The sequence below is a fragment of the Schistocerca piceifrons genome, chromosome 1 (genome assembly GCF_021461385.2).
Source record: "Schistocerca piceifrons isolate TAMUIC-IGC-003096 chromosome 1, iqSchPice1.1, whole genome shotgun sequence".
In the NCBI taxonomy this organism is placed as follows: domain Eukaryota; kingdom Metazoa; phylum Arthropoda; class Insecta; order Orthoptera; family Acrididae; genus Schistocerca; species Schistocerca piceifrons.
Window position 1 is genome coordinate 817,820,457 of NC_060138.1, and position 18,780 is coordinate 817,839,236.

An 18,780-nucleotide genomic window follows, 5' to 3' on the forward strand; every position below is an offset into this window, starting at 1 on the left:
CCTATAACTATGGCCATTAACGAAATGCTGGGCACATCATAATGAACCCATGTATAAAGCTACAAGCAAGGCAAAACTGAATTTATTTTTTACTGAATAGTTTCTGTAAAATCATTGGAGAAAGAGTACAGCGAGTGTGCGTCGACTCTGTCATCGTCAACCGGCCGAAAGGTGGCAAACGCTTGTCGACCTTCCCTTTCTGTTCAGAAAGAACTCGCCCAGCACTTTGGGTGAAAACTGATCCCTGCACGTCGGCCACGGTATCATACGCGACCTACACAGGGCCACAGTCAACTGACATTGGATACAAACTTTGTTCCGTGTACCTCCATAGACATGTTTCATCCTCTTTGGGCTCATTTCTTGTTTCGATATTGGACAGCGTGATCTCTCTGTAGCATACTATCCTTGATCTTTGACGCATGTTGTGTGTGTTTTTGTAAACACGTGTGAAGTTTGGTTAAAGTTGTTTCAAACGTGTTACCGATTTAGTGAAGTTATTAAGCTGTCATAAAATATGGTTTCGAAACGGAAAAAGAAGGTATTTATTGCGGTGCATATTTTGAACCTTTAAACTCGTGTAAATATTACACGCATTTTGTTGGTTGTAATAGGTTTAAATATATGTTAACGTTCTTAAATTTCAGTATCAGTCTGGAGAAGGAGCACAATACGTTTCAAGAAAGCAAGCAATGAGAATGCTACAGTTGTCCCTTAAAGATTTTAGACGGCTTTGTATTCTTAAAGGCATATATCCAAGAGAACCAAGGAACAGAAAACGAGCACAAAAAGGTGCAAGTGGCATAAAAACACTGTATCACAAGAAGGATATCCAGTTTTTGATGCATGAACCTATTATATGGACTTTGCGTGACTATAAGGTATGTACACACGTCTTGAAACGGTTGGCTTTTGGCCAGGGACTCATGTTGTTTGGAGTTACTGTTCTCATAACCAGCTCTAAACATCAGTTGTGATTTTACAATTTCTTGTTTTGCAGATATTTGGGAAGAAGATAGGAAGAGCCAAAGCTGTCAAAGATTTCGAAACTATGAAACGTTTGCTAGACAATCACCCAACATTAAAATTAGACCATATTGTGAAAGAGCGATATCCAACTTTCATTGACGCAATTCGCGATTTAGACGATTGTCTCACGCTTCTTTTCTTGTTTTCGACCTTTCCTTCTTTAAGACATGTTCCACGAGATCAGTCTGCTCTTTGTAGACGGTTAACAGTTGAGTTCATGCATTACGTGATTGCAGCAAAAGCACTTCGGAAAGTTTTCATCTCCATAAAGGGGTATTACTATCAGGCAGAAATTAAGGGACAAACTGTCACGTGGATAGTGCCTCATCATTTCAGTTTTCAGGTAATATTGTTTCTCTCTCAAAAGCACATTTCTGTTTTACTGCATGTCAGATAAATGTGTTAACGTGACAGTATTTCTTTCCTGCAGCCACAATCAAAGGAAGAAGTTGACTTCAAAGTATTGTCTATATTTGTGGAGTTTTATCTGATCATGCTGGGATTTATTAATTTTCGTCTCTATCATTCACTGAACCTTTACTATCCTCCAAAGTTTGCTGGATATTCAGGTAAAATCAGAAGTATTATTTTTGTCTGTCCGTACAAATAAAAATATTTAATAAATAATCATCATACAGGGGGAAACAGAAGTAAGAAGTGTTTCAGGTATATCCGCGAGCTGTAACACAATGCAATGTAGGAGGGCTGTTACTATACCTAAAGTACTGACACACTTTGTTTTGTGTCTTTGTTTTTGGAATGTACTTGTGGTGACACACTGATCTGTTGCGTCTACTTTAAGTCCAAAGGTCTCAGTTTGGTTGAGAGTTGACAAAGTGGTTCAAATGCTTCATTTGATGTGTTTCCTCTTTGTGTTTCATCATGTGGATTTTTATTTGGATTATATTTGTGATACTAATGGAGTATTATGTAGACTATAATGTGTAAAAGGGGAGAATAGCAATTTGTAACCAGGCAGCATTTAGGAGTGTACGAAAACAGCTTTACTAAAAATAACTATGTTAAATGTCTAATTATCATTATCTCTCTTTACCTCCTATGCTGCATAATGTAGAATGCGTGTAGTGTTTGCTAGTAGCTCAGTGAGATCATGATGTCCATCATAACTGTTGTCGCATTAAACAGTCATGGCTCCATTTCTTATTTTTTTCTTTTAACTAGATAATTCATGTCAACCTTATTAAAAGTATGTGAGAGATTCCTCATATTTCTCACGAAATAGCTGTTCTTTACACTTTTTGTGGGTAGTTGCATGAAGTGATCTTACCATTACAAGAATCTCAGTACTGAGTAAGCACAAAAATTGTTTTTTTGCATGCTAGGTTCCTAAAAAATGTTTATTCACTGACAAGTTTAGCAATTACAGTCCTCAGTATGATCCACTCAGTTCGAAAATAACTTAGGCTGTACTAAACAGACCCTTCTTCTCTATTGCTGTAGAAATTTAAAAGTGCACTTTAGTGAAAAATTATCACATGTTCCTATTTTATTCCCATTTTGTATCATGACAAATACCATTAATGTAGTGAGACAGAAATAGTGCTAATGTAACTGTAACTTCCGTTCACTTCATGGAGCATCTAGCTTTTATCAGTTATTGTTGGTCATATGGAAGCTTGTGACTGTAAAATCTGGTATGTTCTTCCCATTAGTGGTCAGTTATATTAGGTAACTGTCCCTTTAACCAATATGAAGTATTTTTCAGTAGGGTGGCCATCTCAAAGACCCCTTTTTTACGCATATGTGACTCAGTGTGTGAGTGAATATTGAAAGTAAAAGAGGGGAAGTTAAAGCTTCCTTTTTTTGGTGTGTAATTTAGAGGAGCATCACAAAGTATACAGTGCTGGTGCTCACCGCATGAAGAAATTATCTAACAAGTAAATAGACATTGGGACTCAAATCACAAAATTCAGCCTTTTACAGCATTGAATGCTGTCCAGCTAGTGTGTGGTTATGCCAGTCAGTACTTTAGAATGTAAGGGTAACTGTTTTTAAATAATTAGTGAAGCAGATTGAAGCTATATATTGTCAGTTTTTCATATATAGTGTTAATGTGACTTGTCATTTTGAGTTGTTGTAACATTGCAGACACACAATCAGAAACCATTGTACATTAATATAAAATACGAAATTAAACACCATTTACACATCTTTGTAAACATAATTTCTTGTCATTTTTTTCATATATAATGTAAAAGGGATTTGTCATTTTGTGTTGCGATCACATTCCTGACACTCAAGGATAACCTACTGAGACATTGATAACTGAATTGTACTTCACATGCTTTAATAAGTAAATATGAGTATATTGTTGTGTGTTTTTACAGCTGGAGATTGTGATAAGTCAATGGTTGATGAGGATTACTACGTATCTGAACGAATAGCTGCTCTTAATGTTACACTGGCTCGCACCAGCAATAATGCAGAAGAGGAAGAAGCTGAAGTGGATCAGTTCCCAATGGTAACACTCCATTCAGTATGGATAAAGCTAGATTGTAATTTAGTTATACACTGAAGCACCAAAGAAACTGGTATAGGCATGCGTATTGAAATACAGAGATATGTAAACAGATGGGATATGGCACTGTGGTCAGCACCACCTATTTAAGATGACTAGTTTATGGCACAGTTGTTAGAATCGTTACTGCTTACAATGGCATGTTATCAAGATTTAAGTGTGTTTGTACGTGATGTTAAAGTCGGTGCGTCTCCGAGGTAGTGCTGAAGTGGGGATTTTTCCGTACGATCAGCAGTCTGGTAGAACATCAAATCTCTGACATCGCTGCAGAAAAAAGGTCCTGCAAGAATGGGACCAGTGACAACTGAAAAGAATCGTTCAACATGACAGAAGTTCAACCCTTGGGCAAATTGCTGCAAAGTTCAGTGCTGGGCCATCAACAAGTGTTAGCATGCCAACCATTAATGAAACATCATCAACATGGGCTTTCAGAGCCAAAGGCCCACTTGTGTACCCTTGATGACTACACACCACAGTTTTTCACCTCGCCTGGCCCATCAATTCCGACTTTTGACTGTTGATGACTGGAAACATGTTACCTGATCGGATGAATGTCATTTCAAATTGTGTCGAGTGGACAGATGTGTATGTTTATGGAGACAACCTCATGAGCCCTTTACGTCAGCAGGGGACTGTTCAAGCTAGTGGAGGCTCTGTGGTGGTGTTGGGCATGTGCAGTTGGAGTGATATGGAATCCCTGATAAGTCTAGATACAACACTTCTCAGGTGACAGGTACGCAAACATCCTCTCTGATCACCTGCATCCATTTGTGTCCATTGCGGATTCTGACAGACTTGGGAAATTTCAGCAGGACAGTGTGACACCCCACATGTCCAGAATTGCTACACAGTGGCTCCAGGGGCAGTTTCCTGAGTTTGATCACTTCTGCTGGCCACCAAACTCCCCAGATATGAACATTATTGAGAATATCTGAAATGTCTTGCAACATGCTGTTCAGAAGAGATCTCCACCCTCTCATACTCTTACAGATTTATGGACAGCCCTGTAGAATTCATTGTGTCACTTCCCTCCAGCACTACTTCAGGCATTAGTCGAGTCGGTTCCATGTCATGTTGTGGCACTTCTGCGTGCTCGCAGGGGCGCTACATGATATTAGGCAGGTGTGCCAGTTTCTTTGGCTCTTCAGTACAGATAACTACTATTTCACACTGCAGCTGTTGTGACTCTCCATACATCAAAATTTTATGTATGTATACATTTAATATGGTTGTTAAAAAGTTTTTAGAGAAGAGAGAATCAATAGAACGTATTTAGTCAGTTTTTGGAATTTTATCTGTTTTTGCATCTAACAGAAATTTGTGGGCTGTTTAAAGAGTTTCCACTGGGATATTTACTTGAGTTTCAGCTTACAAATAAGCTTTGTTTTTCCACAGTAAGTGAAGTTTCTGTGGAAATTAAATGAATGTGCTGTGCTAGAGAGTGTTGGCTGGGAGGGGAATGTTAGTTTTTCCATCCTTTGTATTCCGCTATTGCAGTTGTCATTTCTATCATATCCTCCATCTGGGTTGGATAATTAGAAGCAACAGCTACCAGACACACACCTATCCCTGTCATGGTTTACATGGGAACACTGAGCTTTATTCATGGTGTTACTGGCATGGTAATGCCACTTCATTGTAACCAGTCACCCATTTAAGTGTTCTTTGTATAGAAGTATTGTTTGTTTGCCAAGGGTGGTATGTTCTAACACTGCAGTTAGTAACTACCTACATGAAACTAAAATTTGGGTATAAATTTCAGTAATATAAATATCATTGTAATACTTTTTTTAATACTTTCATTTTCTTTTGTTGCATACTGCAACTTGTGTGGATCAGAAAAATAGATGTTCTGTTCTTAAATGTCCCTTCTACTTGCAGCATAAATACTTGTTAGCCTCTTTCTTGTCAATGTCCTAGCCTGTGTTAGCATTGCTAACGTAAATGGCAGGGGATGTGTAAAATTAGTTTTCAGAAATTTGTGGAACATTGATAGTAATCAGAACCATTTTTCTCTGCAATTTTATAGTAATTTATCTTATTCCAATTCATTTCACATAATGGTAAAATTGTGCTTCACTATGTATTAAGAAGTGACTTCACAAAAAGAGTAATATAAATGTTCTGTAACTCAAAAATGTGGTTAAGCTGCCTTATGAGAGTTACATTTTTATTGTATTCAAATCAGATTGAAGATCCTGAAAAACTGGAAGAAGCAAAACTGGAAGCAGAAAAAATCAAACGATTAAAATCGCTGTTTGAAGGTTTAAAGTTCTTCATTAATCGAGAAGTACCACGTGAGCCTCTGGTGTTCATAATTCGCTGTTTTGGGGGAGAAGTCTCGTGGGACAAGCTGTCATTTGTTGGAGCTACATTTGATGAGTCAGATGAAACAATCACTCATCAGATTGTTGATAGACCAAGTTTGGAGAAGCAGTACATTTCAAGGTAAGCCAAATTTATCATCTGGTAGACAACATATCAATATATGCATTAATTATAGTGTAGCTCCTACATTCTAATGATTGTTGTATTGAGCTGGAAGTTTCTACTGCTGTGAAACTAAAAAGCTCATCATGGTGAAAAATGCAGTTTGTGGAGAACGTTAATATGAAAATTGTGATAAAGGTAATTGTTGTGCCATATCATTGTCACACCTACAATTTGCCTTTGGATAGTACAGTAATTAGAAGCCCAAATTATTGTTTTCTAGGTAGTCTTTCAGTATTGTCTGTATATAAAAACAGGATATATACGACCCGGCAAATCCGGTGAAAACCCAGGAATTTTTTCATCCAGGAGAAAACTGGGAAAAAAAACGGGAATTTTTCAGAATTCTGGGAATTTTTCATTGTTTTAGCTTTCAGTTAAATTTTTGTAATTTTGACTGGTAAGAATTGATTCTCTAGCAAAGAATGTTACTGTATCCTGCTACTGGAGAATGATACTGCACCAGTAAAATGTAAACGAGATAAAAAAAGAAAAGAAAAAAAAACTTCAGTAGCAAAAGAAGTGTGCCATTTACAACAACAAAACACTGTGAACCCCCAAGCATCTACAAACAGCAAAAATATGTCAAAGGTCTCAGGACAAAGACTATGCAATACTTCATAACAATAAAGTGTTTTGTATGAGCGTGATGTCACAACTGTTTACATTAGGTTCGTTTGACCAGTTACCAGCGTTCTCATGCGCATGCACAGTTGACTCGCATATGAGCAGTACCCTCCCCTGCTTCTCACTACTTGAAATGTGGCTGTTAGTTGTATCGGCAATAAGCGGCAAGCAGCCAGATGGTAACAAAAATTTTTCTTGCACACCCTAGCTGCCAGATTCGCGCATGCGCAGCATTCTCTGAGTTGTAGTGGTGAGGGGATTAGTCTCCACCTGACCCTTGTTTGCGTTAAGTGATTTCACTATTTCCTCTTCGTTTCAAGTTCCCACATCAAATGAAAACAAAACAGATTTCTGCGGCCGGGAGCTATCAAGTGAATTATAATACATTCACATAATTACAGAGGGCAAAAAAATATTATTAGTTTCAGTTTTCTGACTTTATTTTATTTCCAAATTATTAAGCAGTCAAGCATTAATCGCCTTGCAGAACAATGAAGTTATTTTTGTCAGTTTTCTGAAGAAATTTGGCTTATTAATCTTTCCGCTGAGGCAATCAGTGTATTTGAAACAAAGTGTTTCGTTCCACAGTATTGGCTAGTTCCAACTGTTCGCTGAATTTCAAGTGCACATTTTCGTCTTCTGCCATGAATGGCATTATGCCATAATAAAGAACCAAATATGAGATAGTACAGTACCGGTACTCCAAGAAAATTTACATCGCAAAAACCACACTGCAAAGCTTAATATCAGATGGGACCTACTTCATTGTGAATCTGGAAAAAACCAATGTGCACTTCAAGACGAATTAAGCATTTTAGTATGGTTTACGAAATTCCGATGGAGTATCCTCTGATGTCCTGTTTCTTTTATGGCGTAAGCTCTCTCAGTGCTTTATACATACGAACATGCGGACTTCCTACCCCACTGCAGTTGCGCAAGCGCAATAATGCCTGTTTTCTGGCACTTTCTGGCAACTGCTAAATCGAATCAGTCGTGGGATAGTATTTGCGAATGGTGGTTCGAAAAGCGTTACTTTCAAAGTAAATTTCTTTTTACGCAAGATGAATTATGTTACGTGTGAGATAGTGGGATGAATTCCTCGAATCACAGAGCTTTTAAAACTGAACACTTTGAGGACCAGCCACTTACAAGAATTTCGAGGCCAGAAGACCAGACATTTGTCATTATTTTAAATTTTCTGACACATTTGTGTGATGTATCTTTAAGTATAACACACGCAAAATAGATCAATATTGCATGTGAAAGCTTAGCTTCTCTTGTAGCTTATTAATCATCGAGACCCACATTATACGTGAAAGCTTAGCTGTTCTTGTAGCTATACTATGTATATTAATGTAAACCATTAACTTTTCCTCTTTGTGTGTTCGCGCTACATGACAGTGACCTTGCTATTGGCTGACTTGCATCACGTGTCCTATGCTCTGAATATCTGGTGAGATCACGTAGCATGAGATTGATTGGCTTACAAAAGGGCATCACAATCTCGATTTCAACGTTCCCAAAACTAATGTGCTGTGCTTGGTGAAATTCGAGTTTTTACTTTTGTAATATGAAAATATGCAGCGTATATGTTGCTGCACATGAAAGGTCTTTCCAAAACTTCTGTCCCCCGTTTTTTTTCCTGGGAAGCTCTATGCTAGTGTACAAAACATTAACCATGCAAAGGAGTGATAAGTTTTACAGTTCCAAAGGAAAAATCTTTGCCGGGGAGAAAGTATATATTTTAAACGGGATATCTGGGAATAATTCAAAATTTTTTTTTCCTTGACCAGGTATACATCCTGAAAAATTACTCATTCATATATATTTGCTAATTCAAACTATAATATATCTGCTTCATTCTGGAGATAAAAGGCATGACGTATAATAACAAGGCTTATGGAGGGTGTTTATTCATTCGTCTAAATGACAAAACCTGAGGCATAAAGAGAGATGGTATGACCTTGAAAACTAATCATGAATATAATTGTGCAAGGCATATGTACTTTATCTGTGTATGATACACAAAGAAGAAAGAATTGTGCATCTTTACTTCATGGTGTCTGTTGAATTTGGGAGGAACATTTGTGCCAGGCATATAAAACTGAGGTAAGATACCTTAAAGATCTGAGCACAATGCAAGCAATGGAAAGAGTAAAGGCAACCACACTATCATATTGCAGTGAGCTGTGGCACAAACAGTGTGACATAATGGTTAGCTTCGCTGGCTGGCGTGGTGCAGGTGACCAAACACAATGCCCAGCAAATTGTTATTTATCATTTCTGGGAGCGTTATGAAATATCTAACATTTGTAATGTTTGTTTACTTCAGAATATTTAATGTTTGTATAAATACCAACACTCTGGAATATTCTGTGTTTGTACCGATAGTTATCCTCTCCATCCAGGACAGATCTGTTCCGGCTGTACATAGGTGTTTGTAATAAATGTGCTTTGAGTACTAACAAGGGGAGGACTCCAGTGGTGGAATCGACTTTTTGAAACCAAGTATGCAGTGATATAAGTTAAGATCTCAGATATCACACCCTGCAGCCATTCACCCTAGTAGGTCCTCGTTTGCAAGTAATTGACGAAAAATATTCAGAATTGTATGTGATGCTCAGTAATGTTAAAAAAGTCGCATTACCTTGTCTGATTGTGTGGTGTATTGGATGGGATAATAGCATCACATGTAAGAGGTTGTGGGTACGAATCTCACCGTACTTATTTTTTTTTTTTTTTTTTTCCCCACATCCTTATCAAAATGACTTTGATCATTATTTTTATTCAGTTGATTGGTTTAACTACAATTTTTATTTCTGTTCCTCTGTGACATCATTTTAATCACCTTATGAACTTTTTCATTTGTTTCCTGTTTTCTTTGTATCATTGTTTTTCCAATCAGGATTTTTGTGAAAAAGAACTTAATTGTATTTATCTATTATAATATGTATTATAAAATGTATTATAAAAACCCCCCATGAACCACGAACTTTGCCAATGGTGGGGAGGCTTGCATGTCTCAGTGATATAGATAGCCATACTGTTGGTGCAATCACAACGGAGGGGTCTCTGTTGAAGGGCTAGACAAATATGTGGTTCCTGAAGAGGGGCAGTAGCATTTTCATTAATTACTGGGGCAACAGTCTGATCTGGCCGTGTAACATCAACCAAAACAGCCTTGCTGTGCTGATACTGCGAAAGGCTGGAAACATGGGGAAACTAAAGCAGTAACTTTTCTCATGGGCATGCAGCTCTATTGTATGGTTAAATGATGATGGTGTCCTCTTGGGTAAAATATTCTAGAGGTAAAATAGTCCCCCATTCGGGTCTCCGGGTGGGGACTACTCAGGAGGACATCATCATGAGGAGAAACATAGCTGGCGTTCTATGGATCAGAGCATGAAATGTCAGATCCCTTAATCGGGCAGGTAGGTTAGAAAATTTGAAAAAGGAAATGGGTATGTTTAAGTTAGATATAGTGGGAATTAGTGAAGTTCAGTGACAGTAGGAACAGGACTTCTGGTTACAGGGTTATAAATACAAAGTCAAATAACAGTAATGCAGGAATAGGTTTAATAATAAATAAAAAAATAGGAAAGCAGGTAAGCTACTACAAACAGCATTGTTGTAACCAATATTGTCACAAAGTGCACACCCATCACAGTAGTACAAGTTTATATGCCAACTAGTTCTGCAGGTGAGGAGGAGCTTGAGAAAATGTTTGATGAGATAAAAGAAATTATTCAGATATTTAAGGGAGCTGAAAATTTAATAGTCATGGGGGACTGGAATTCGATAGTAGGAAAAGGAAGAGAGGGAAAAGTAGTAGGTGAGTATCGACTGGGAAAAAGGAATGAAAGAGGAAGCTACCTGGTAGAATTTTGTACACGCATAATTTAATCACGGCTAATACTCGGGTTAAGAATCATGAGAGAAGGTTGTGTACATGGAAGAGATCTAGAGGCACTGGAAGGTTTCAGATTGATTATATAATGGTTAGACAGAGATTTAGAAACCAGATTTTAAATTGTAAGACATTTCCATTGGTAGATGTGGACTGTGACCACAATTTATTGATTACGAACTGCAGATTGAAACTGAAAAAACTGCAAAAAGGCAGGAAATTAAGGAGATGGGACATGGATAAACTGAAAGAACCAGGGGCTGTAGAAGGTTTCAGGGGGAGCATTCGGGAACGATTGCCAAGAGCAGGGGAAATTGATGTAGAAAAAAATGGTTAGCTTTGAGAAATCAGAGGATCAGGTAGGTAAAAAGATGAGGGCTAGTAGAAATACTTGCGTAACACAAGATATATTGAATTTATCGATGAAAAGCGAAAATATAAAAATGCAATAAATGAAGCAGGTGAAAGGGAATATAAACATCTAAAAAATGAAATTGACAGGAAGTGCAAAATGGCTAAGTAGGAATGGCTAGAGGACAAATGTAAGGATGTAGAAGCATATATCTCTAAGGGTAAGATAGATACTGCCTACAGGAAAATTAAAGAGGCCTTAGTCACAGCTGCAAAATACTAACACGAATTATTTACAGAAGAATGGAAAAACTTGTAGAAGCCAACCTCTGGAAGAACAGTTTGGATTCCGGAGAAATGTAGGAACACGCAAGGCAATACTGATGCTACAACTTCCCATAGAAGGTAGGTTAAGGAAAGACAAACCTACATTTGTAGCATTTGTAGACTTAGAGAAAGCTTTTGACAATGTTGACTGGAATACTCTCTTTCAAATTCTAAAGGTGGCAGGGGTAAAATACAAGGAGCAAAAGGCTATTTACAATTTGTAGAGTGTGTTGATGGGCACAAAAGGGAAGCAGTGGTTGAGAAGGGAGTGAGGCAGGGTTTTAGCCTATCCCTGATGTTACTCAGGCTGTGTATTGAGCAAGCAGTAAAGGAAACAAAAGAAAAATTTGCAGTTGGAATTAAAATCCATGGAGAAGAAATAAAAACTTTGACGGTTTGCCAGTGACATTGTAATTCTGTCAGACACGGCAAAGGACGTGGAAGAGCAGTTGAACGGAATGGACAGTATCTTGAAAGGAGGGTGTAAGATGAACATCAACAAAAGAAAAACAAGGATAATGGAATGTAGTCAAATTAAATCAGGTGATGCTGAGGGAATCAGATTAGGAAATGAGACACTTAAAGTAGTAGATGAGTTTTGCTATTTAGGGAGCAAAATAACTAATGGTGGTAGATTTTAGTGTCAGAAAGTCCTTTCTAAAAGTATTTGTATGGAGTGTAGCCATGTATGGAGGTGAAACATAGACAATAAATAGTTTAGACAAGAAGAGAATAGAAGCTTTTGAAATGTGATGCTACAGAAGAATGCTGAAGATTAGATGGGTAGATCACATAGCTAAGGAGTAGGTACTGAATAGAATTGGGAAGAAGAGAAGTTTGTGGTACAACCTGACCAAAAGAAGGGATGAGTTGGTAGGACACATTCTTAACCATCAAGGGATCACCAATTTAGTACTGGAGGGAAGCGTGTGGGGTAGGAGTCATACAGTGAGACGAAGAGATGAATGCAGTAAGCAGATTCAGAGGGATGTGGATTGCAGTAGTTATTTGGAGATGAAGAAGCTTGCACAGGTTAGAGTAGCATAGAGAGCTGCATCACGCCAGTCTTTGGACTGAAGACCATAACAACACCACCAACAACAACATATAGCCTATTGTAATATTCTATTATTTCAAAATTCTGATCTATCGGTCAAAAAACCAAATAACAATATTATGAGAAGGAAAGTTGCTACTCACCATGTAGGGGAGATGCTAAGTCGCAGATAGGCACAACAAAAAGACTCTCACAATTAAAGGTTTCAGCCATTGGCCTTTGTCAACAATAGACACACACACACACACACACACACACACACACACACACACACACACACAATGCAACTCCATGTGTGTGAATTGCATTTTCAATATTGTTACATTCCATCTTGGATTTCCATTATTTGATTCTTGCCCAAAAGACCAAATAATCTACTTATATTGACTATGCAGTGGTGTGAACATTGTATTTTTTGTTACCAGATGTGCAGTTTTTTTGCATGGTAATTGTCATACAAGCGTTGTAAGATTTTTGCACTATAGACTAAATAATGCAGAAGAAGATTTAAATGAAAGAAGTATAACAAAATTTGAACAAAATGAGAAATAGATATAATGAACTCAGTAATGTGGACAAAAAAGCAGGGTGATAAAACAAAAGAAATTGAATTTAAATTAATATGTAAAATTAATTAAAACCACATGAAAGGAGATTTCAAGTGGAAAAAGAATGATAAGAAGAAAAATGAGAGCAAATGAAGTATATGATATTATGGTAAAATGATATAACAAAGGAATGGAAATAAAAAACTACATTTAAATCATTAATTGAATAAAAATGATCAAATTCATTATGATAAAGATTTAAAAATTTTAAAAATGTACTGCACCTGATGAGATTCAAACCCACAACCTCATGCAGGTACGTCTATTATCCTATTCATTAAACCTTTGACCACACTACATAAATTGACTTTTTTAATGTCATTCAGCATCATGCATAGTTCCAAATTTTTCTTTATCAATTACTCACGAAGGAGGACCCACCAGGGTGAATGGCTGCAGTGTGTGATACCTGGGAACCTGGCCTACGTAACTTTGTAGATGGTTTCAAAAAGTCAGTGCACCACTGGAGATATCTCCTTGTAAATGTTGGATTTCATTGATGACATTACTTTCAGATTTGGTCTGTGGTGTGGTGACACTGTTGACAAGCTCTCTGCCTACTATGTGAACTGCTATAGGGTAATTATTCCCAGCGGGTAACAAGTAGCAAGGTTGCAGCGTAAATGTAACAATGCTCCCAGGAAGCAATGAGGTGCGATTTGAGAGCAGTGAAGTGCCAGTGGTGAGGTTGCAACATAATCGTGCCCTTAGTGTTCACTGCAGATGCTGGCCAACAATCAATGGAATGGCTGAAATGATTTGCCCAATTTGGCAAAAGTGTACTTACCTTGACAGCACCGCCCAACAGTGGTTCTAAAACAACAAAGAGAGCTGAGACACATCCTAGGCTGAACTGAAGAAAACATTTGATAATAATCGGCAGCAAGCCTGCTTAACACAGGAACGGTTTAAGAGCATTGCCTAATGCCATGAGAAACAGCACAGTCCTGCACAAAGTATGTTTTGGCCCTGTGCAAATTGTGAATCCGAATATGACTGAAGCCTACAAAATCTCAAATACAGTGATAGGAGACACAAATGATACCTACCAAGCTGTCCTGGTAAAGAATACAACAACAATCAAGGAATTGATCAAATGGTGCCAACACATCAAGAAAATGCAACAGAAAAAAAAGAAAGAAGTAAGACCAACTCCTCAGTGTGGTTCTAATGGCATTTATGGATGATAACCGCAACCTCACGTTGCTATGTAGTAAGTGGAGAGAGAGAGAGAGAGAGAGAGAGAGCAGTGTGTATCAGCCAGAAATGTCAGACCAGGCAAGCAAGAAATAGTAGCCGTAAATGTCAACCCTATAAATTAGAAGGTAATAAGAGAATGTCAAAGAAGAGGAGTATCCATCTTTAGCATCAGTCTGCACTACCAGTTGAATGCAACAGGAAGAATGGACGAGACCAACTCATACTTACAAGGGAACCTCCCCATCGCACCCCCCTCAGATTTAATTACAAGTTGGCACAGTGGATAGGCCTTGAAAAACTGAACACAGATCAATCGAGAAAACAGGAAGAAGTTGTGTGGAACTATGAAAAAAATAAGCAAAATATACAAACTGAGTAGTCCATGCGCAAGATAAGCAGCATAAAGGGCACTGTAAGCTCTGAAGCGCCGTGGTCCCGTGGTTAGCGTGAGCAGCTGCGAAATGAAAGGTCTTTGGTTCAAGTCTCCCTCGTGTGAAAAATTTTTTATTTTCGGACTATTATCAAAGTTAAGGCACTCAAACGTAATCAACTTCGCTCTCCAAAATTCCAGGACATGTTCAGATTTGCTTGGACACATGCAGGATTTGACGGTCTACCCACGGAAAAATTTGAAAACGTTAGACACATATGTTTTGACAGAACACAGGGTAAACTGGCAACTGTGAAACTGTTGCAGTCATTTGTTGCAGTTCATGTGACAAACTCTTATGTTTTCATCACTTTTTTGGGAGTGATTATCACATCCACAAGAAAACCTAAATCGGCAAGGTAGAAGAATCTTTTTACCCATTCGCCAAGTGTACAAGTTAGATGGGTCGACAACATATGCCTGTCAGGTGACGCACATGCCGTCACCAGTGTCGTATAGAATATATCAGACGTGTTGTCCTGTGGAGGAATCGGTTGACGCATGACCTTGCGAGCAAATGTTTTCGGTGCCCACTGGAGAGGCACGTCATTTCGTCTACTAATCGCACGGTTTTGCAGTGCAGTGGCAAAACACAGACACTGAACTTTACCGTGAACAGAGACGTCAATGAACGAACGGACGGATCATAACTTTGCGAGAATAAAGAAAGTAAAATTTTCACCTGATGGAAGACTTGAACCAAGGACCTCTCCCTCCAGAACTGCTCACGCTAACCACGGGACCACGGCGCTCCTGAGCTTGGAGTATCCTTAATGTTGCTTATGTTGTGCATGGACTACTCAGTTCTTATATTTTGCTTATTTTTTTCATAGTTCCACACAACTTCTTCCTGTTTTCTCGATTAATCTGTGGCCAGTTTTTCAAGGCCTATCCACTGTGCCAACTTATAACTAAATCTGAGGGGGGTGCGATGGGGAGGTTCCCTTGTTAGTGGTACAGCTGTCAAATGACAAGCCAGCATCTGACCAGTATTGGTAAACCAATTCCTCCGCTAAGTATAACACCTTGGAGAAGAACAGACAATTGGAGGACAGAGGACTGCTTGCTAGTATGTTTTCACTGTGGAACACTGGACACTTACACCACTGGAGGGAAAGAAGACGAGTGTTTGACGGCTCCTATATTGCTAGATGTCAACCACCACAACAGTTCTATTCATACCAGTCAACCGGAGACTATTGCAGTCAAACTGTGGGAAGAAGGCAGTTGGCGTACTCTGGATGAATTCACTCCCCAACACACCGTAGTCAATCCCCGCACTAATATAGGGTACCAGCCCCTTACCTAGCCACTGTACTCATGGAAACTACATAAAGCAGCCACTTCTGGAAGCAAGACAACCACAAATGAGAACCCTTTGTGGGCAACAATCACCAAGATGCCAGGAAATCTCATTGAAGTCCTCGTCGACCGTTAGCCTCCCATGGCATTAGTCGCTTCGGGAATTATTTTCCTGTAATGATGCGTACTTATTATTGTCATGTACAGGAGATTGTTGCGTGATATGAAATGATTGTGCTGGAATTCACAAATAGGAAATATGTTCAGCAGACACAAACATTTATTGCAAGCATAACTATCAACGACACAAGGTAGCCTTTCAAATTTGTCATTTTAACAGAATGTAGCCGTAATGTTGTTCTCAAATTGAACTCCAGGCAGGCATCACAGTCACTCACTACGAACTGCAGAAAACCAGAGCTGCAGATTGATGAAGCTATTCCAGCCACCACACGAGACAGTTGTTTGCCATTGAAGGTGGTCTTATCTCGTCATCATGAAGATGAGTGCCAATCATCAGTAGAGATCCTCAGTTAAACTGTGAAGCTCTTTTGGATTGCAAAAAGCTACTCAGGTCCACAAAAGAAATCTACATGCCAGCAGCAATCATGAGCATTATATGTGGTGAAGGATAACTTCATATCACTAATTGTCACGAACAACCACAACTCATCCTTACACCTATGTGCTTATGGGTAGCCAAACAAGTCCTGGAAGAGCAGATTAGAGCCAGAGATGAAGATTGTGCTCCTCTGCCACTACAGACAACACAAAGGAAGAAACTACTATTGATTTGCGAATAGTATTAGCCTGACAAAGGAGTGGCATAGGTGAGTGGTAGCCATTGTGCGTCAGTTTTCAGATGGAGAATGGAGAAAAGACAGGCAAAGCGGCCCATCAGCTGTGGAATTGTCCACCAATTAGCCAGCACTCATATAGTGTCATCAGCTGAGCAACATATAATCTGGGAGGAAGTGGATCAGATGCTGCAAGATAACATTATTGAACCTTCAGTGTCCTTGCTGTTCTCCTGTGGTCCTTTCGAAGAGGAAGGATGGCACATGACGTTTCTGTGTCGACTACTGGCTAATGAAAAAAATTATGAAGAAAGGTATCTGTCCATTTCCATACGTTGATAACTTGCTAGCAGCTTGAAAGGCACAAAGTATTTCATAACTGTGGACTGCGCACACACTACTGGCAAAGTGACATTGAAGAGGCTGACTTGGAGAAGACTCTGTTCATAACACCTCATAGTCTCAGAATCGTGCTGTTTGGATTATGTTACGTTCCAGCCACCTTAGAGTGTATCATAACAACACATGTGTCACTTGCTGCATGCCTCCAGTCTAATTATTTGATATTTAGCACTTATCATTGATATACATAGATGTCAAACAGAGAGACTGGATTAGGATACTGTACATCACGACATTCACGTGCAACACTGCAAAACAAGATCACAGTCTTCACAATGTTCTTTCTGCTCCAGAGCCATGAGGCCGAAACGACAATGGATATGCTGTTCCCATTTGAGCCAGACAGTACTCATGATTACTACATAAAACACCTCATCAACAGGACCAAAGAAGTAAGGCAGCTGGCTCGTATACAGATCCTGGATGCTCAGGATAAAGACTGAGAGCAATATAACACCAAGCACCAATCAGTGAGATTCAACTCAGGAGGCTTGTTACGGATTTTTACACCTGTGTTGAAAGTGGGACTGTCAGAAAAGTTGCTAAATTGCTATTTTGGGCCATATTGTATCATTATTCATCACATATGACGTGGACTAGTATGTACCTTCATCAAAACAAAACCACAGACACATCGTCCATGCGCTCTGTATGAAGCCCTGTTACTGTTCAGAGGTACAAATCATTGATGTTAGGTTCAAAGAAACTGAAGACATACACCAATGGGAGAGGCTACATTCAATACTCAACATAATAAAAAGGATCTAAAAACACAAGCAGAATGCAAGGGTCCACCATTCGGAGGACTATTGATGAGACCTAGATCTAGTGTGCTGTAGTTAGTTCTAATGAGAATTTTGAATAATTGAGTTGCTGTTTTTCAGCAGGAGAGGGAGCAATGCTGCAAGGTGTGGGGGGTATGTGGTGGAGTTTACGGGTTAGTGTCGCTGGCTGGCCTGCTGTGTGCCTCCAGTCTAATTATTTTATATTTAGCGTTTATCATATCTGGAAGGTTCTTGAGATACCTTGAATATTCTGGAATATTCAGTGTGTGAATAAATAGCTGCACTGTCCATCTAGGAGGACAGCTCTGTTCTGACTGTCCATTAGTGTTCATAATAAAAGCACCTTCAGTGCTAAGTATTGTATTTCATTTGCCAACCCTGCTTTTGGATTTGAACTTGGGTGTGGCTATGCTATGACAATATATAATAGAAGCACTAAGTGATAAATTGATACACAAACTAAACTTGGAAATTGTAGCTGTGTTTATAAGCAATGGCCTCCATCAGAATTAACAAATGCACTTATACAATACTCGGAAAGGACAAAATGGTACTTCCCCCATTGAGGAGTAGTTTAGTCACAGACATGCTCAACAACTGACTGAAATTTAATGGCTTTTCTATGTGATAAGTAGCATTCCAACCTTTGAGTTTGTTGTTATTCTATCCTGGATTTACCATTGTTTGAAATGTGCATATACACAGGCAATTATAAGGGGTGATCAAGAAGTTTCCGTTCGAAGACCGTACAGTCTAGAATCAATATGCCAATCAGGCAGAGCCATTTCCGAGACAATTGTCCATTGACACACCAGGTTGAAGATACCTGTTTGGTAAAACACTTTGTCCTGTTGCATGAAGTAGTCCATAACTGCCTTCTGCTCATCCTCGTCCAACAGGAATCGTCAACCCTTAAAGACCTTTTTTAA

General features: G+C 38.8%; 1 protein-coding gene across 1 annotated transcript in view; it reads left to right on the forward strand.

Moving 5' to 3' along the window:
• Nucleotides 1-383: 383 nt before the first annotated feature.
• LOC124790141 (pescadillo homolog) overlaps nucleotides 384-18,780 on the forward strand; it is a 34,818-nt gene continuing 16,421 nt past the window's right edge. The window contains exons 1-6 of the mRNA XM_047257731.1: nucleotides 384-541; nucleotides 648-881; nucleotides 1,001-1,372; nucleotides 1,460-1,598; nucleotides 3,378-3,511; nucleotides 5,757-6,016. Coding sequence (XP_047113687.1) covers nucleotides 518-541; nucleotides 648-881; nucleotides 1,001-1,372; nucleotides 1,460-1,598; nucleotides 3,378-3,511; nucleotides 5,757-6,016 — 1,163 coding nt within the window. The 5' untranslated portion in view covers nucleotides 384-517. The remainder of the gene's footprint in view (nucleotides 542-647; nucleotides 882-1,000; nucleotides 1,373-1,459; nucleotides 1,599-3,377; nucleotides 3,512-5,756; nucleotides 6,017-18,780) is intronic.